General features: G+C 36.2%; 1 protein-coding gene across 1 annotated transcript in view; it reads left to right on the top strand.

Annotated features, from left to right (window-relative positions):
- CPS1 (carbamoyl-phosphate synthase 1) overlaps window positions 1-21,554 on the top strand; it is a 64,476-nt gene that overhangs the window by 20,307 nt on the left and 22,615 nt on the right. Inside the window, exons 17-24 of the mRNA XM_072418552.1 lie at window positions 62-206; window positions 1,117-1,327; window positions 1,420-1,618; window positions 1,737-1,913; window positions 2,145-2,263; window positions 12,087-12,228; window positions 17,131-17,196; window positions 18,037-18,100. Of these exons, the coding sequence (XP_072274653.1) occupies window positions 62-206; window positions 1,117-1,327; window positions 1,420-1,618; window positions 1,737-1,913; window positions 2,145-2,263; window positions 12,087-12,228; window positions 17,131-17,196; window positions 18,037-18,100 (1,123 nt within the window). The remainder of the gene's footprint in view (window positions 1-61; window positions 207-1,116; window positions 1,328-1,419; window positions 1,619-1,736; window positions 1,914-2,144; window positions 2,264-12,086; window positions 12,229-17,130; window positions 17,197-18,036; window positions 18,101-21,554) is intronic.

Here is a 21,554-nt window from a genome sequence, read left to right as displayed (position 1 = left end):
CTTACAAAATTATATACTATATAACAGCTTTACATCATAACATATTCATTTTTTTTTAAAGGCTTTGGCAATGACCAACCAGATCTTGGTGGAGCGTTCAGTTGTAGGCTGGAAAGAGATTGAGTATGAGGTAGTTAGAGATGCAGCAGATAACTGTGTTACAGTCTGCAACATGGAAAATGTTGATGCCATGGGGGTCCACACAGGTAAATATTAGCATGACATTTCATATATATTTTATACTGATGAATTATTCTATTTGTAATACCATGAGTAGGTTTATGGAAAGATGAGGAAATTGTGAAGTATGTCTGACAACAGAAATAAAAGGAATTTGTTTTTTCTGTGCTTGACCTTCCACAGTGTTTGATATATTGACTTTATTTTACAAAGTTATTACAGCTTTACTTTTTTACTAAACTCTCTGAACATATATTCTGCAAAGTGAATATTTTCTGTTTGTTTTGTAGTTCAACCTCCATGTCACTTTTCTACAGAGTGTAAAAGCAAACATTCGCTTTGCAAAGTGAGCAGACTTAATGTTTATTAAATTGCCCAAAGTGTTAGACTTAGGCAAAGTAAGTAAAGTTAATTAAGAATTAGACATACATCTTTCACATACACAGTGGGCTTGTAACATGTAATGAATTTTATTATCTGAAAAGACATGGTAACTAAATTAATTGCTACTGTGTGGAATTTATTCTTTTATAATAAACCTAAAAAATAACCCAACATTTGAAGAGGCACGTCCATCTACTCCTGATAGCCCACTGTCACAGGAAGTTACCCTCACCAATAAGATTTTTTTTTGCTCAATTCCCATTCTTTGGGAGCCCTTTCTCTTGTCCTCTAACAGAGGGGGGCTTCTAGACAAAGTAGATCAAAGTAATCTTTTTATACCTATTATAATTTCTGTGTAAATATAGGTTCTTTTGTCCTGTTGTATGTTATTATTTTCCAATACAGATCTGAGTTTATTTGGGACAAAAAATATTTTAGAGACTTGATTAGTGAAGTATGTCATACCTTACCTTGTATTTGTAGATGACATGTACAAGGTTGTCAGGTTATAGGATAACCTTTAAATGATGCAATTTTTTCTTTGATGAATAGGGGACTCCATTGTTGTGGCTCCCTGCCAGACTTTGTCCAATGAGGAATGCCAAATGCTGAGAGCTGTTTCCATCAAAGTTGTACGACATTTGGGAATTGTCGGAGAATGCAATATACAGTTCGCTCTTCATCCAACTTCACTGGAATATGTGATTATTGAAGTCAATGCCCGACTCTCCCGTAGTTCAGCTTTGGCATCCAAAGCTACTGGGTAATATAACACTTGGCACTAAGATATTGATAATTTGAAGCCCTAAAGTCCAATTACAGCATGTATATAAAAATAATGTCTATTTTTTATAGGTATCCTCTGGCCTTTATTGCTGCCAAAATCGCTTTGGGAATTCCTTTGCCAGAAATCAAGAATGTTGTATCAGGAAAGACCACTGCTTGCTTTGAGCCCAGTCTAGACTACATGGTGACCAAGATACCTCGTTGGGATTTGGACCGTTTCCATGGTGCTTCAGGATTAATTGGTAGCTCAATGAAAAGTGTAGGAGAGGTGAGCAGAATAAAGTATTGATTCCATATCTTGTAGGTAGATGATTTTACTTTCCCATATACGAACAACTAAGCAATATGTTCGTTTTTTGAAAAGTTTTTTATTGCTCCCTTTTTAGGTCATGGCCATTGGTCGAACCTTTGAAGAAAGCTTCCAGAAAGCCCTAAGAATGTGCCACCCATCAGTTGATGGTTTCACAGCAAACCTTCCAATGAACAAATCATGGCCAGCTGATGTCAACCTAAAGAAAGAAATGGCTGAACCCACCAGCACCCGAGTGTACAGCATGGCCAAGGTTAAGATCAAAGTTTAATTGAAAGAATTAAAAACTACAGAAAATGAACAATCTAAAATGTAAAACAAAGTATAGGAATGTACAATACTAGAACAAATCTATATTATATATTAATATAAAGGTCAACTGAATATTTCAATTTTTCAAATACAAGTAGATGGTATTAAATGTAAAACAAGACATATAAAAAAGAGCATTTTCCTAAAAGTAAAATCCTATGTTTTTTACCAGGCAATAGAAAGTGGAATTTCTTTAGATGAAATCAACAAATTGACATCTATTGATAAGTGGTTCCTGTACAAGATGCAAGGAATTCTCAACGTGGAAAAAAACCTGAGAGGAAGCAAAAAGTAAGTGGACATTGCTGCTCATAGAATGTACTACTTAGGTATTGTAGGTATTCTGTGTTTATATTTAATTTTCTCGATCACAATTAGTAATTAAAACAGAAACGGATTGTTCCAAACAGTCAATCACAATAATGTGTAAATTAATACAAGGTGGCTAAAAGCCTACCAACCACTGATCAGCCGCCTCCTATATGTTCCTATGTTTGAAGCAAATGAATATGCTGATCTATTTCATTTGATTGTTGGGAAATATAGACTTAGACAAGTGGTAGGAAGGTGTTTCTGTAACTGCTCACATAACCGCCCTCATGATTCAGTGACTTAATCTCAAAAACTAGAGTTCCTAAAAGAAAAAAGTCTTATTATTTCCATAACATGTACAGACTAAATCATACCATCAGCACAAAATAAATGAGCTAATTCACTAAAAGCAGCACAATACATATGAAGAATATACGGCACTCCTTCATGATCCTCATCATGTTGAAAAAGCTTTTCCTTCATTTGGTAGTAGTGATCTCCCATTATTTTGCAAACAGATGTATGAACAGGTGGCAGAGATAGAAGAGTTGTGGGTAGTGGATAAAACCAGCTCCTCTGATTTACTGCAAGAGCACAAATAATTCACTTAACCTCATCAGTATTTGGCAAGCTGGAAGATAAATATTCGCCAAACAGATAAACATAAGATAAACAGGCGTCACAGCAATATACTTGCTTGTGTTGTTGGATGCCCGGTAGTGTCCGTAGTATTTTGATAAATTTCATTACATCAACATAAAAAGCGTTCATAAGTATCATAGGCCAGGCAAATGCAGCATCTGCTTTCCAAAGCTGAAGTATGAGCAGCATGTTAAATAACGCATACTCTTGTCCAATAAAATTACGTATTTAAAGAGCATGTTTACAATTTTGCTGCGAGCTTCAGAATAGTTATTACTAATGTTTATGCATAACACTTCAGTTTATTCTGCTGTATGTTAAAATATATCAATTGTGGCAGAAGGGCAGCAGAAATGCGTAAAGCACACAAATTATGTTACTGAGTTTCCCATTTTATAAGCATATATTATTTAGGACTAGAAGAGCAGGAATTGCTAAGGAAAAGCATGTTTATATATGTTTTATTTTATTATAAGTCACATATTTTATCCTTTAACTGATTACAGAATGACTTGCAGCATATCGCTACACATTTATTTTAGAGCCCTCTATGGATAAGATTAGAATACATCAAATACATTTTTATATATACTTGTGTAGGCATAATAGGCCTGATTTAATAAAGCTTTCCAAGGCTGGCGAAGATACACTTTTATCAGTGAACCTGGGTGATCCAGCAAACTTGGAATGGATTTCTTAAAAGTCATTTGCTATTTGTTAGCAAATGTTTTCAGTCCTGGACCAGATTCATTCCAGGTTTGCTGGATCACCCAGGTTCATTGATGAAAGTTTATCCTCTCCAGCCCTGGAGAGTTTTAAAAAATCAGGCCCTAAGTCTTAACTTACTCACATTTTTATTAGTAATTATGAGCCGTCATACACATGGATGACTAATTCAAGTATCTGTGTGTATCTGTTATTAATATCAGGATTATATTATTACAAGCAGCAAGCAAATTTTTATCTTTTTATGTTCTGGTCTGTTAGGGGCGATTGGTTTTAGAGCCTTACATGCTCATTTACATTATTTCCCTAGATAGAATGCAAGCTTTGGACTATGGATATCAGAAGGAGGTTTACCAGTCAGAAAGTAGACATTGATTCGGGGAAGCTGGATGGGGAACATGATTGTATGGCTGGCTTAAAGGAGTATATAGGCATTAATATTACCAAGGAATGGTTAGTTTTAGAAGAGATCATTAGGGATGAGCGAGCAAATTTATTAAATTCCGTCTCATGGTGAATTGGGCTGTTCTCACTTATCAAACATGTAGCCGAGAACAGCCTTTGTAAATTCGGTCGGGAGGCCGAATTTTTGGGACCTGCAAGACCAATCAGGGGAGCGGAGCTGTCAGCTTCCCTGTTTGCTCTTGCAGCCCTTTACTAGTTGTATGTGTTCTTGGATAGAGTCCTGTGTTCCTAGATAGAGAAACTCTATCCAGGAACACATACTACAGGGCAGCAACAGCAATCAGGGGAGCGGAGCAGCTCTGCTCCCCTGATTGCTGTTGCAGTCCTGTACTATGTGTTCCTGGATAGAGTTTCTCTATCCAAGAACGCAGTGTGGGTCTCACAGCTGGCTGCTTATGAATGAATGCAGCGCAGGAAAAATCCTCTGATTTAGTGTCTATATAAGTAAGTATACATAACATATTTACTGATAATAATATGGCTAAAGTGGCAAATGCATGCTAAATGAAAGAATGAAAGAGAAAAAAAAAAGAATAGTGCATTAGGTATACAACATACTTTAGAAATCCAAATTTGAAAATTGTAACTACAACTAAATATATATATATATATATATATATATATATATATGTATAAACTAGGATAGCAGCTTGCACATTGTTCTCTTTTTATGTCCCTTTAGCTTGGCATTTTTCTCATCTATCTCCATTTAAGATGGTGATAATTCCTTCATAAATCTGAGGGTGTCTTTTAGTGTCTATATAAAAAGCAGAGAAATAGATAGCAGTAAATCCGTGTTCCTGCCTGTATATTATGCTCAGCAGCTTGCTGACTCCCTTTGACCTTTCATGCTTTATGAGGTTCGCTCATCCTCCCTTGTTGCATTTTGCTGTGATCTGAAAGCTGACTGATGTTAGGATTTGTTTAAAGTTCCACAAGAGGGCATTAGATACCCAGGTAAAATAACTATTGCAAGTTTTTTTTTTTTGCCAGAAAAGGGAAAAAGTGTTGGATTTTATTTTGTATGTGTCATTATGTAGTTGAGAGACATAATTATTTTAAATATGAAAAATCTGCTCCAGTTTCAGTTCTGTTTGCAGCTGCAGTAAATCTTTCCATGTATCTATGTATCTTATACACTTATACACACACAATGATTTTCACCTTTTATTTAATAGAAACAATACTAACTCTGATTGGTAACTCTTCTACATACCTGTGATTTAAGCCATGAAGGTGTGTTGCTTAGCATGTACTATATGTCTAGATGGACAGATCCTAAATTTAGCAGTAGTTTAAAAGCCTTCATCTGGCAAATGGGTCAAACAGGCTTTTGGACAATTCCAGAATTGATAGTACAATGACAAAGGTTATTATTGCAGGCACTGGCCATTTAATTACAGCGTTTTCTACCTATCCATGTTAGGCTTCATGCTTGGCTATATGATTAGAACTGGAAATATGTCTTCTACAGACTTGGACATTTCAAACAAGAGGACATATCCTCTATTATATAAAAAAGTTTCATATAGAGTAAGGAAGGACTGCTTTTTACTGCTATCCAGGGGTGACGATCTTCAACAGAAATACAGACTGCAAAAAAAACAAACATTTTTTTTCGAATAGCAGAAGCCTAGGATACCTATTGCTATGTTTGTCCATGTTAGTTTTTCTTTACTTCCTGACTGCTACAACATTGGGAAAATTTCTTATTAAACACCTGGAAAGTGTCAGAAATCCAACATGGGTATAAACTTTTCTGTCTGTTTGTGCTGTCAAAAAAAGTATTTTAGCTTGACATACTTGAACCACAACTCTGGTCTAGACATGACTGGTACTCATACTGGCATCGCACATTGTAAAGGTAACACATTCTGAAGGGCGATGTGTTCTAACACAGTGATAGCTGACTTGTACTGACATGCTGACAGGAGAAGTGTGTTAATATAGAATCAGAGACTATCAGTACTAAGAACTGGAGTAATGTACAGTGCCATCACCTATTAGATTTATACTTGCTGTGGAAGTCTAAATCAATTTGGTGGCCAAGTGTAAATAACTTCAATTCCTAATGCTGACACTATGATATATCAGTTACATTGTGCATGGTGACATATACACACAAACAGTCCATTATGCACCAATATGGTGGTATAAAGGTGGTACTGTTATACCATTTAGCAGTGTTTTTCAACCTTTTTTGAGCCACGGCACATTTTTTACATTGAAAAAATCCTGCGGCACACAACAAATCAAAAATGTTACAAAATGACACTGTGTAGCTAATTCTCTTGTCTCTAAGAATAAACAAGGCAATTAAGCTACCTACTGCCACCCACTGACATGGAAGAGTATTACATTACAGACACTCAGACACTCACAGACACTCGACAATAGTAATTGGATAATTTCTCACGGTACTCCTGAAGATCTCTCACGCCACACTAGTGTACTGCGGCACAGTGGTTGAAAATCACTGCCATTTAGGAATAAGGAGTCACCACAGTATTTGAAACAGATGTTTTTCATTGTTTTAAGGACAGATGAAAAAAGTGATTTTCATTCCTCTGAACAGATCAGGATGTGTGTCTGGATCATCGCACTTATTTAAATTATATGATATGTATTTGAATGTATTTCCTATCCACATGCTCACACCGCCATAATAGTTGTTGGCCTAGAGTGCTACTGGAAAAACAACCAGTACTAGTTTGCTCATATTTTAAAGACCAGGCCCAGCCCAAAAGGTTGTCATGTCTAGGAATAAAGGGTAAAGCGATCGCTCTGGACAAATAATCGGGCTCTGAAAAGTCAGCTGCAAAATGTGAGGAGGTATAAACATCACATTCAAGCTAAAGTGTCATGGAGTGCTTTAAACTTAATGCATCCCAGTGATGAAGTGGGGATTATTTAGGTTTAAAGCACTTCATGGCTCTTAGCTTCATCAATGTGATGTTTGTGCTTCCACACGTTTCTCATGTAGCCATTCCCAATGTTGTTGCAAGCTTTAATTAACAACAGCATCATAATTAGCTGCTGAAAAAAAATGTTTTGAGTAAGACTCATGAGATTAGTATGGATGCTGTGGTATTTGGTGGATTCATCTCTGAAAATCAAACGCAAATTTAGAGACAAAGGGCCTGAGTTATTAACCTCCTGGGCGGTTCATTTCTGTCTGGATTTATATGTCTAAAAGCGGTACAATGTTTTTCATGAAAATGTATTTTACAGTATAATATAATAGTATGAGTATCATAAAGTTTGAAACACAAAATCATGCCAAAATAATAAATTAAATAAATTGAGAAAAAAAAAAATAATAAATGTAATAATAAACTTTGACGTTATTTTGTGTATTGCATTCAATACAGTTATTTTGTATTGAATGCAATACAAATAATGAAATTCCTGCCACTCCCCCAACGCAACGGCCGCAGGCATCGACATCACCAGGAACTCCCGGGTGACTCATCAGATGCAGAGGACACCGGCCAGAGGATGCGAGAGGACAGGAATTATGAAGAAGGACCAGTTAACATAGTATTTATAATTGTTTTTCATTGTTTTAGCTACCCGGAGTGTGAATCGGGGTTACTGCTTTCAGCAGTTTTTCTTTACCCTGAGTCACACTCAGAGTTACCACTGGGGAGGTTAAAGCTCTTCAAGACTAGAGAAAATACACTGTCATCAGTGAACCTGGGTGATCCAGCAAACCTGGAATGGATCTGGTTCAGGATTGAAAACATTATAAAATACAAATAGCATAAATAACTACTTTAAAAAAATGCATATCAGGTTTTATGAATCACCCATGTTTACAGATGTGTAGTGTATCTTCCCCAGCCTTGGAGAGCTTTATTAAGGCCCAATAAGTATGCCAGACAGTGATCATCAATTAGCAGTTTCTAGTAATAGATATGTTTTTTGACATCTACGGTACCAGATAAGGTAAGTATGTTGCATAAAGGGTTAAAGCCACGTTGGGGCAAACCATTTTATTGATTGGTCAAGGATTAGGCTTATATTAGGTGTTATGGTCAATTTTTGAGTTTAGAGCAGCCGTTCCTAACCAGGGTTCTGTGAAACCCTAGGTTCCTGCAAAGGTTACTGGAGTATCCTTGAGATGTTCCTGATTCCTCCCCATCTGACAGTGTCTGCTTAGTTCTAGGCCCATTTCTACTTGGCAGATCCAGTGGCATCAGCTCTGCGTACTGCGTATACAGTATACATGTAACATAATTTATTTTATCCACCTCCAACTACGTGTTTCGTGGTTATAAAGCTGCTACTTCAGGGATATATTGGAACCAAGCACTTTCTAGGACTTAAGATTTACACATTAATACCATGTATGCAAAAATCAAAACACTAAATAAATCCATTTAGGATTATTATTATATTATAATTATTGATTATATTCACAATAATAATGTGCCAGTAAATTAACTTATCAGCTGCCCTATAAACCCGTCAAATAAGGTGGATGACAGATACGGGCAACAAATAGATCGAATGAACCAGAGCGAGACACAAAACCAACAAAAAATATTGTAAAAGCAAAGCTAAAAATATCCACAAGAACATAAATTTGTCTCAAAAAAGTGTAAACACAGATTCTCAAAATATTAGTGCTTAGCATTGATGATAAAACACCTCCAAAAGTAATAAACACTTGAGACAATAAAACAATTGGGTCCCATTGAAAAAAAGAGAAATATCTTTTTATATATGATAACCCATGTGGTATTACACAGGCTATGCGGAGATCACATGTACAGATCTAAAAGTACAGACTTACTTTCCAGAGCCAATGCCCTTTTAAAGATCTATCAACATTAGGCTTTTTTTTTATTCTTTGCAAGGGGGAGAGGGTGAGACTTCCATTTGGCCATGGTTCAGCTTTAACATAAAGCCTTTCTGGGGTTGGTTTGTTTAATCATGGGCTGGCTATCCGAATACATAAATTGTATAGTGCTTTGAAAATTGGTCAAGTTTTTTGTAAGTGTTTGGGATTTGCAGTTTGCCTACTCATCTGGCTCCTAAACCATTTTTTTAAAAAACTGATGTCAGATTTGTTTTGAGATTTCATCTAAAAGTGTCTGTAATACTGTGTTTATTACTCAGAAGTGACTATGAGGGAAGCCAAATACATTAAGTGCTCAAGAAGATTTCTAATAGACCTGTAAGGTCTAGCACATCAATAATCAGTCCAGTACAAGCCACATTCATCTATGCTATTTAAGAAAACCTTGAGACTTTTAATAAATGTGCAGCATTATGCTTGCTTTTACAGTGTAGCCTAATGCTGCACAAGTACTTTTGGAAAGATGCTTTAAATTAGTGTTTTACTGTGTTAAAAGAATATTTTTTTGTCAAGCTGACAAGCTATATGCCCCCAATGCCCTTGCCTTTTGCCTGTGCCTGGCAGATTGTTTGGCAATTACTTAGATAATAGCTACCTTTCTTAAAAATATAAAGTATAATAATAATGTACCTAAATGCAAATCTGTGCTTGATTTCTTGCGTAAATGTGCAGCATTAATGTCATTTAGGCACCAATATTTGTTATTTTTTTGCTTTTTCAATTAAGCACAACCTGTAAAAAAAGCTTGACGTATTATCTGCTAGGTGCTATTGGGATTCATGCAATATAAGGTGCTCAGAATAATGGCATGCAGACAATACAGATCATATTGAAATGATGGACTGATACTAAAGTCTATGGATTTAACTAAATACCATTATACCCATATTTGCTTTATCCCCTTGGCCACTTGTTTTTTCTGGTTTTGGACTATTTTTTTTAAACATTACCTTACTATAAGATTATTTGTGCACTTAGCATAATTTAGGCATGGTATTTACCTGGAAAAGACCCAAGACTGCAACTGGGTGTTGCCATTTTGAAGTAATGTCAGCATCCAAAAATAACTCTTTATACTGTCCCTTTTCATGTCTCCCCTGCAGCTACATAAAATGCTTTGTTATGTGGAATGAAGGGTGGAGGTCCAGGGCCAACATAGACAGTAATTAGATCATTCCAGTAAATGACTATGATGGAGGGGAAACTATAGCTGTGCTAAGGTGTGGATCCCTTCAGAAGTTGTCAAATTCCTTAAAAAGTTTTAGGCACGTTGTATGTATATAAAAACTGTAAAAATGCAATGCAATGTTTTTACATTGTGAAAAGGATTTTTGTTTTGCAAATTATTGGCCAGCTGCCCAACTCTCATACTTATTACTCATTATACTGCCTTTACTATTTACCAGAAATAGTAGTACTGGTGTCAATGTGACTAGTAAAGGTATACTTTTTCAACCATGCTACCATCCAACCATCCTCAGACTGGATATTAGTGGTTTATTTGTTACATTGCAATACACTTTTCTTGGGTCTTAGTTAAGATTTGTGCCCAGTTGGCCCAAAGACTTTGCTTACTATTTTCCCATCCCTATATTATTTTGCTGAAAATTTTCCTAAAGATTATCTTGTAAAATACCTAGGATATGGAATAAAATGTCCTAATTTCTTCAGTTGTGGCAGCCTGCAGAGTTGTGGTGGTGCAGTGTTGGCAGCTCATGGGTGGGTAATACAATCCACAGGCATTGGGTCTGATTTATTAATGTTCTCCAAGAATGGAGAGGATACAATTTTATCAGTGAACCTGGGTGATCCAAAAATATGGAATGGATCTGGTCCAGGATTGAAAACATTTGCTAACAGTCCAAACCTGAAATCCATTCCAGGTTTGTTGGATCATCTAGCTTTACCGATCAAAATGTATCCTCTCCAGCCTTGAAGAGCTTTATTAAATCAGGCCCATTGATATTACTGTTCACAACAAAGACAGTAAGCTTTATGAATAAAGATAAAGAGGTTTTTTTTCTGCCTGTTCTGGTTCCCCCTCTCCCTAATTTGCACTGCCAGAATGAAATGCCCCTGTTAGCTCCTGAAAAAAAAATAGTTTGCTGCTTTGTCCAAAGACCAGATCTTGATGAGACTTGCCAAAACAGACCATGGTTTATAATGATTAAGGCGTATATGAAAACAGCCAGGAACCTGAAACTTGTATATTATATCCACTTAAATGCATTGCTAAAAGATGTTTTAAGTTAAGCCAATGACCTTTGAACTTGAGCGTTTCCACTGATGGAAATTATACACTCTGTAATTGAGTTATAATTGAGTAGTCTAAACTGAACCCACTAGTGCAATGAAGTTCTGTAATATCTAAGCTCACTGTAGGGAAATGTTTCTGCATTAGATGTATAATTGATACGTTTCTGAGTATTTAAGGCTGGGCATGAAAATGTCCTCAGTGATATGTTTGTTTAAAGCTGACAAAGCCTCAGTTCAGTGCAGAAAGACACACTATATACTATGGCCTCTTGGATGATCAACCCTGTCATGAACACAAGCAATACGAAGGACAGGTCGGCATGAGGGACATTGGCTGGGGTCTGGGTGATTGCAATGTATCCTGTGCACGTCCAGTGCCTGCCATGATTCCCCAGGCTCCCCTTCTGACAGGTGAAAACTTACTCATTAAGTGAAATTTTATTCATCCTTCTTTTATCATGTATTATTGAACACGGCATGTAAGAAGTATAGGAATTTTCAAAGTGGGTGAAATCTTACCCCAAACATCAAGCAGGCTTGATAAAACAAGACACGTTTGGGCTTTATAAAAATATGGCACAACTGAAAGTGCAAAGTGAAGTCTCTATAGCAACCAATCAGAAACCATTTGGTTCGATTCTAGCTCCTGTTAGTTTAATTTTGACTGGTTGCTATGGTTTGCTATGTATTTTTGTCCTTGCCATCTTTATACACCATATAAAGCAGATTAGCTATGTATAGTTATCATTGTCTCTCTGGCTAATAAGAGCTATGACAATATCTATGAATAAAGAATAGGAATTCTGTATATTGTAATGTTTTCTAAACAGATCCTTAACTATATTCTAGTGAATCTGTGCCTGAGGAAACACTGCGGAGGGCCAAGCAGATTGGGTTTTCTGATCGTTATATTGGGAAATGCCTGGGGCTGACTGAAGCTCAAACCAGGGAGCTTAGACTGAACAAAAATGTCAAGCCATGGGTCAAGCAGGTAAGCTAATTCTGCATAACAATTCATACTGCCAACCTGCACAGGGTAGAACAGCTAATAGTAATAAATTATTTGTTAAATGTATGCAACTCATAAAAAAAACATGATTCAAATTGAAACCTAAATCTTACAGAAAATAGAACATGGAACTTTTTGGCTCGCTAGTTGCTTTGAATATTTAGCCCCACCGCTTGGACATGCGCCAATCTGAAGCTAATTAGTAAAACGAAACATATGTGAAAAGCATACTGTTTTCAAATAATCCAAAAAAAAAAACAGATTAGATTATGTGTTGTTTAGCAGTTAAGGATATGAGGAAATTTCATATAAATATCACAAACTGGTGATCAAGTTCAAGATCAAATCAAGTTCCTATTGCTATTTGGTATTCTAGCTTAATACTGTAGATATTATGTGTGTGTGTATGGTTGGGGGGGGGGGGGGGATTGTAGAGTAAGAATAATGTGTAAAAGGGTTGATTTTGCAACAATTGAATGTAACAAAAAGTTCACAAATACAGCACAGAACCCTTTGATTATTCCCACAATTGACTGCTGTATATTTATAGAAGTCCAAACTATTGGGTGTATTTGTTGTAAATTTCTAGTACTTTTTTGCACCGTCTATTTCTTTATTGTGCCGGTTGCTGGGTTGGGAATTGGTGTGTCAAAGCTCTTTTCTTTAAATCAACCCTATCACAAATGTACCACCACCTACACAATCAAAATTCCCTTTCATTATTGAGAAATTTTTCCATGAAGTCTGCTGGGTAAAACTTTTGGGACTGTTGATCTGCATTCACTGTAGTGCTTTCTGGTTCCTCCTTCTGATCTCTAGTGTTATTAAAGACAAAGATTAACACTCCTGGAAATGCCAGTTTCCTTGTAGACTCTGAAGGATGATTTCTCAGTAGTGGAGTGGCATTCAGTGGCACAAGTAACAGAAGAGATAAATATTTGCTCTCCTCTTTTAGAGGCACGAGTTGGTTAAGGCTAAGTTTAGACTAATATTTTTTTGCATGCGGTACTATAATGGGTAAAACACATTTGCTTCCTGTAGTGTTGTTGCATGTTTACCACTCCAACCGATTAGAAGAATTTACATGACTCCATATAAAAAAAGCACTGTATCCAACCTCATACACATGCCAACTCAAGTGAACACCTCTGAAGCAGGTGTTAGTAGTAGTAGACCTAGTACTTACCACCTGTTACCATTCCTGGGCACCTATTGGCAACTGCTTGGTGCCCGGGAGTGGTAAACAACTAGGTTTTTAACCACTAGTCTTAAACAAGCCTTAGGATATCTTTAAAAAAATATACAAACGCAACAAATACATAAACATTTAGAAGTAAAGGATAAATCACCTTGACTTTATGTGACTTAGTGAAGCAAATAGGTTCATATGGTATACTCATTGAAAGTGTCGTAAGTAACTGCTAACTTTACCCCAAAAAAACTTTCACATTTTACTTTCATGATCAACAAAACACATGAATTAAGTTGATTGCTGAAAGCAATATAGACAGATCACATTTCAGATGCCTTGGCTGATAAAGCTATTCATATTAAATGTAAAAACGCATGGTTGGCTCTGTGGCAGCGATAAAGGTTGCTTGCTATGGAGGACATTCAGGACTAAAAAGCAATAACAAATGGTTTACATTTACAACCCTGTGAAGACAGATTATATTAACACAATATTTACACACTAGAATTGAATAGGAAAAATTGGATATGGCTCAGAATTCGAATGATTTCAGAGGCAAAATTAAAATGCAAAGGAAGAACATTTCTGCAGTACACAAGAGCCATGACACCATGGTCATACTTTGAAGCTCTGACTGTCAGACTTGGAAACACACAAAGATTTCTTATGCATATTTTTAATGTCCCTGGACCTGCCAATAGAGCTTTGTCACATTTATAAAACATTTATAAGAACCTGGTCAATTAATCTTGAAAAAAATAAAAGTATTCTTAAAGTTTTTAGCAGTACAAAAGAATAGAAAAGAACAGCTATATGTAGCTCTCAAACAGCTGTATTACATGTATACAAATGCCTTTTTATAACAATTTAGCACAATGTAAATACAGTATACAGACAAATGTTTGTAAACACCTGAAGATCACACCTTTCTATAGTGTAGTTCCAATGTACTGTTAATGCTAAAGCATGCAAAAAATATTATAGATAATAATACACTTCCAACAGTTCGGGAACATCCCTTTTATGTCCCAGAATAGCTAGGTAAAAGTATAGATCCAAAAAGAAATGGCTTGTCAAGTGTTTTACTGTGCATTGTGATGCACTACGTTGCAGGTACATTGGCAAGGTAAGTTGAGATACCATTAAGAATAAATGGCACATCATTGCACCGAAGCATTTAACGTATGCCAACATGCAAATCCACATTACAACACTGTGAATGTGCCTAAAAACAAATCTAATAATTCTTAACCAACCATGTAGTAGATAGTTTTGTGTATAGTTTATATGTACATAGTTTGTGTACAGCATACATCATAAGGTTTCACCTTCTACTTGAAAAGTACATATTTTCTGGAAGTTTGCATTTGCAAGTATATGCACATAGCTTGGACCACGGCAAGCTTTGTTTTAGGTATTCATGTCCCCTGCCTTCCCCGGGCTCTCCTTTTAATGTTTCCTTCGTTATTCATAACTCCTTTCCTTCTTCAGGCTGTCATTGTGTCAATATGTATCATTTTTCCTGTTACCTACTGGTAAAATCGTGTTCTCTGTCCTTTTGGCTATGTTCAGCCTGGCAGTGAGGTTTCAATGTAGTTACTGCTTCCTCACTCACCTGAATTACTTCTGCATGTGAGACCTTACATGACAGGCCACAGAGAAGAAATGGGGTGAGCGATTGGGTGAGCAGTAAGCGATTCAGTCTTGCCTACTGGGGCCTTCTGTATAATGTTTAAATGCTGACACTTTAAGAATTAGCTCTGTGGTGTGGGCAGCCACAAGGTGCCAGTGACCGGGAGCCATACAGGAACATCTGTTTCCACTGCCAGGATAGCCTTACTGTAAAGGTAAATGTAAAGGTAAATGTAAAGATCTCAGTGTATTGTGGGATATGTTTTTGACAGTACTTCTTTTCCTTTCTGTTGTGTATGTTGTTTTTTGTATATGAAAACTTTAAAAAAAAGGACGGTTATGTAAAAATTGCCTTACAATATGTGCATCAAATGGGCACTTGTAAATCCCTTCCATTTTAACTGGTGATCATTGTTGTTTCTTTCTTCTTTATTTGTTTGCATTGTTTAAATTGGATGTGAACAATCTGTCATGTACTATTGAAACTAATAGAAATTACTACTGTGATCTTTTCAGATGTATCATGCAGTGTGTCAAGTGATACCGAGGCATGATATCAAACTAATCAGTAATCTAAATTGTCAGATGAATTGTCAAAATTGCCTGTCTGACCTCATCCTTAATTTTACATTATAACGAAAAGAATTTAAATGACATACTGTAAAAAATAACACATTTTAGACCAGGCATAAACAGATGTTTGTCAGTACTGAAAATACACCATTTCCCACTCTACAAAGATTTTATTTTGCACTGTGACTTCCTTCCTCACACACATTTTTGGATTTTCTATTACCTGTCTAAAAACATTTAAAGACCATAAAAGTCTATATATTCTCCATGAGACCACAATCAACTTTTAAATTGCTCTCATTTTTTTTTTTTAATTTTACATTGCCAACACAAGTACAGCACATAGCAAAAAAAATGTCTCTGGTGTGACAGCGTGGTGTCCAAATCCTTAGAACTTCTCTCCTTAAAATACCAAGTGTCTGAGCCAATGAAATTGCTGAACAACTGTATATACTAAGCACTCTGATTGGCTTTAATGACAATAAATCATCAAAATGGACGAGTTTTCTTTGTCATCGTACAGATTAACCTGCACATTGTTGAGCATTTTTATTTTCCATTTTATTATTCCTTATTTCACCCACAAAGCAATTTCGGTGCTGCTCTTTGAGAGCTCCCATTGAAACAGTGACGTTCCGCTGAAGTGGCAATTAAACAGTATATAAAAACCTGTAATCATGAAACATCAGGAGCTGACCTGGTTTAAACGTGCAGCATCTGGCTCTAGAAAACTAGCCTCACAGCCATCTCCCGAGGTGCTAACATTGTTTTATGGGCTAATACTTTATTTTAAGTGCCCCATCATTACCAAAGTAATTTTGCATTCATGGCAAGCTCCTCTGTTTTAATGAAGTTACTTGGTATGCACAGTTGTAACGTAGATGCATTTGTACGCTTGATCCTGTCATTTGCCATGAGGTAATAGAAAGCTGAGGTGAGCTAAATAATATGAAACCCTTTCATTGCTGGAATACATTATGGCCTATTATTTTGTGATATATATATATATATATATATATATATATATATATTATACAGTCTCATATAAATGAATGCCTTTTTCTTTTAAATAAAGCTGCACATAGCTATACATTGCAGACCCTTGGAAGGGTGGAAGGCCTGCCCCCACCTTACATACATTATTATGGGCCAGTGAAGCAGTCCATAACCTCATAGTGATGGACCAATAGAAATGTATATGGTTCAGGCAAGAAAAATTGGGAAACTTAAGATTTACTTAGATTTTTGGGGTCTTTGCCCATTTTGAATACCCTGGCATTCTACCTTAACAGTGGACAAATTTGTAATCACATGACATTTTAAGAAAAGGTAAACACTTTGCTAGAACTTTTTTTAAATAGCATCTAATGTTGCTTTTTTCCATTTTTTATTGGGCTAAGTTTATCCTCATACATGTTGAAGTTTAGTTTTTTGTAATCGATTTGAGACATGTAGCCTTAAATAAATTGCATTTTTTTGCTTCACAGATTGATACTTTGGCTGCTGAGTACCCAGCAATTACAAACTACCTCTACCTCACCTACAATGGACAGGTAATGTACTGAAACACACTCTGAGTTTATTAATCTAGTTTTAGGCAGAAAACTTGAAATTATCATTTTGCATCATTTTTTTTAATATATTGTATATCATGAGCTATGTTTTGCATCTAATTTTTGTTCTCATAATTTCTTTACTACATCATAGAAAAGGTCCGGCTGTATTTTCAATTTATCTGTTTATTGGCTTTCTTTAGAGACAGCAGAAATTAGGTCTTTTTTATTTCTAAAAATTATTCAAGATTTCACAGCAGTTTAAACAAAATGGTATACAGTAAAGCAAAGTGAATCAAACATATTCAATTCAAACATTCATTCATGTAATGAAAAACAGAAAAAAAAAGGAACCTATTCTGTATACGACTAAATGTTCCAATCAAACCTAGCTTCACCCAGCTTTGCCCACTACCATTCGCTACATAAATCAACCACTACTATCTGGATGACTGGAGTAGATTGGGCAGAATATACATGGGAAAGTATGGATACATTGTAACTATTGGGAATTGTTGTATTAAATAATCTCTGGAGAAATGCAAGAATAGTCCTGTTTGAGGGCATGTCAATCAAATTTTATCACAGAGTAGTCCAAAAACAGATATTGCCTTTAATTCTCAAAATGCTTTTAGTACCTGAAACCATTTTTCATGTTCTGTTCAAGGAAAAATGTCACACTGAAGGGTAGCCATGATACTTTTGGGCAGAAGATTTACAAACGTAATGGAATCATAAGTTTTGATGACACTCAGAAATATACTGAGCACCATCCAGTAATGATTTTTATGATCCATCTTTCTTCACAATGGTTAATACATCTTCTCATTTCTCTTCCAGGAGCATGATATAAAGTTTGATGACCACGGAATGATGGTTCTAGGTTGTGGCCCGTATCATATAGGTATTGTCTGAGTTCGGCTATTTTCCAATTTTATATAGAACAGAAAAAGTTTATAAAGCAAAACTGCAATAAGAGGTGTTTACTGTAATGTGAAGTAGAAGAGAAGTTTAGAAACTGTAGAAAAGCTTTTTTAGTCTCTCCCTTTCCCTAACTTTTTTTTCACTGAAAATCCCCAAATGTAAAATTTTGTTTATCTTTATTATTTTTAAACATTTTTGATTCTTTATTTTGGATTTGCCCCATGGCTTCTAAAGTAAGCTAACTAAGAAGTATTGCTAACATTAAAATCTATAGTATCACAGAGTATATCATTCAATGTGATTTATTTTTTAGTCCATAGGTAGGATGAAGTCTAGCTGTCCACAAATTCAAATATAGGGCCTGATTTATTAAAGCTTTCCAAGGCTGGAGAGGATACACTTTCATAAGTGAATCTGGGTGATCCAGCAAACCTGGACTGGACTTTTGGTAGCAAATGTTTTAAATCCTGGACCAGATCTATTCCATATTTACTGAATCACCCAGCTTCACTAATGAAAGTGTATCCTTTCCAGCCTTTGAGAACTTTAATAAATCAGGCCCATAGTTTAGGCATATTAGTAGTAATCCCGAGTGTGACTTGGGGTGAATTTTATGTGCTAAAAGTGGTAATCCCCAGTCACACTTGAGGTCGCTTAAATTTAAAAAAAAAAAACGACTTACCTTGCTCCGTTGGCATCCCCCGACATCCTACTGGTCCCAGCAGGTCCTCAGGTGGCGTCCTCCCTCTTCGATCCTCTCCTGGCCACTGCAGAGACGTTCTCCGGGGTTTCCCGTTGACGTCGGTACATGCATGGGTGTGGGCGGGAGGAGCGGTGGGAAATTCAAATAATTTTGTATTAGATTCAATACAAAATAGCTGTATTGAGTCCGATGCAAAGAAATCTTGATATAATATATATATATAATTATAATATATATATTATACATGCTACTGTACAGTAATATTATGTTTCCCTATTTTTTTAAAATACTATATTATTAATATTATATTATATTATATAATATTATTAAATGTATTACATTTTTATTTTTTTATATATTGGTAAAATAAAAAATAAAAAATTATTTTACATATATTGGTGAATGATGCCCAAGAAATATAGGCCTACAATGTAAAATGAATTTCCATGCAAAAAAATGTAACGCTATGTAGAATGCTAGGATCGGGTGCATGGAAAAAGAACATTAGATATATTAGCCAGTTAAAACATTTTGACCAGAGCTCTCCTATTTCTATTGGGTAAAGCAATTATGACTTGTCCCCCAGGTGTCAACTGGTTATATATAAGGCACGATGATAATGTTATTTTTATGTACATTCATAGTTTTTGCTGTTACAACAGTTTATATTTATTCCAATAAGTCTATGTGGATAAACTACAAGAAACATTACTAGTAAACCAGTAGTTTAATTACCCAAGTAGTTTGGTTCTGCTTATAAAATGCCAGCTGCAACATGTTACAATGCATAGCTGATTTGTACAAGGTAAAGGTGGCTATATAATATTGGACGGCCTGTTATCCAAAACTGACAGTTTTCAGAGCTTTTAACAAATAGACATAGAATGAAGTGACAAACCACTTTGTGAGTCCACAGTTGATTGTCCATCAGCAACAATTACAGCCCCCGTTTCTGGGGCCAAAAGAACTTCCCATTCATTCAGTAATAGGCCGAGTTATGGATGCACACCAAAGTAACATCAATGCTGGAGTCCAGGCTGGGACACTATTTTAGGGTGATCATGATGTGAGCCAATCTACCCAAGCCATCGTGCTTGAAAATTGTGTATGCATTTATGTTTTTTTTTTTCAATAGTTTTGGATACCAATAATGTTGTTGGTTTAGCCCAGTAAAACATTTTTTATCCCTAAAGTCGCAGCAAATGCTCACTGTAATTTATATATAATAATACTATCAATATATGACAGGGAGTGTGTTAAGACTACAGAACACACATTTCCCTCTACTTATCTTTATAATATGAGAGAGTTGTTTTGAAGTCCAATGAATATTATGGGTGAACCTGGGTGATCCAGCAAACCTGGAATAGGTTTTATTATATAATTTCCTACTATTTGGCAAATGTTTTCCATTTATGACCAAATCCAGTCCATGTTTGCTGGATCACCCAGGTTCATTCAATAGTCTACCTTCACCTGTCTTGGAGAACTATATTAAATCAGAACTATATCAAATTGTCCTAAAGGACCTGCATGAGAAAAGACAAATTGCTACTCCTAAATAATATTTTTGTAATATTCAAAAGCTTAAGCTGCATACACACTTGCAATTTTTGTCGTTGGAAAGGATCTTTCACGATCCTTTCCAATGACAAGGGACTGCACGATGCATGAACGGTGCTGTACATACAGGGGAGGGGGAGAGCGACGGAGCGGCACCCTGCTGCGCGCTCTCCCCCTTCCCTTTCATTAGGATCGGTCGTCGTCCATCGTCCGTGGATCCGGCAGGTCGGTCGTTCGGACTGTACACACGGCAGATTTTCGCCCGATATTTGGCCGATGCCGATTATCGGGCGATAAAAATCTGCCGTGTGTACGTAGCTTTACAAAGTATTTTGAGACATGAATGTGATTATCAACCATAAACCTTCCATACTGCACCAGACTAATCTATGAACAGCATCCTCTTCTTTCAGATATTATCACTTCCAAAGATAATTGTGTCAGTTCCTAAAACCTCTAATGAGACACATTTCAACACTGGTGAGAAGCAGAAATGACATCTGGCCAAACACGCCATCCCTTTTGCTGTTAGTAAAGAATGGACAGTTGGTGCAGCCATTTGTTCCGATTAACACTTTTATTGAAAATGACTTAAACGTTGCTGTTTGATGGGAAACAAATGTTTGATCCAACATGACAGTTATACACAACCTAGCCTCATTTACATTTTGTTTTAACTATTTATATTATGCAATGTTGTCTAATTGTATTAGCTACAGCTAAAACTTTTGTTCCCTTTTTTGTGTAGATGGATAGAACTTCTGTCAGGTTTTATTGCTTCTTGTGTACCTTTTTGTTATAGTCTAATTTTTTTCCTGTCTCAGTGACATGGTGTCATCAGGACCAAAAGTAATAGGAAAATTCAGTCAGAGAACAGGCAAACAAATCACCTTCTAGTTTGAGTAGGGAGAGTTTGGAAAATCTCCTCCGGAACCGCAGGTTGCCGGCGGTTCGGTCAGGGGGTGTTAGGAACTACCAGTGCCGGAGCTGCCCCCTTGCAGTTGCTCCCCTATTTACCATGGCCTGCGTTGATACTTTTGCCACTGCGGTAAATAAGGAAAGCTCCTCGAAGGTAAATCCCTCTCCTCCCCAATGCATACAAAGGAGAGGGATTTCACTTTAGGGGGCATTCTCTGGTGGTGGGCAGAGCCATTCGGGCGGGTCCGGC

Source organism: Pyxicephalus adspersus, chromosome 7 (genome assembly GCF_032062135.1).
Source record: "Pyxicephalus adspersus chromosome 7, UCB_Pads_2.0, whole genome shotgun sequence".
Lineage (NCBI taxonomy): Eukaryota > Metazoa > Chordata > Amphibia > Anura > Pyxicephalidae > Pyxicephalus > Pyxicephalus adspersus.
The sequence above is the reverse complement of the archived record's forward strand: the minus strand, read 5'-3'. Positions and strand labels throughout refer to the sequence as shown.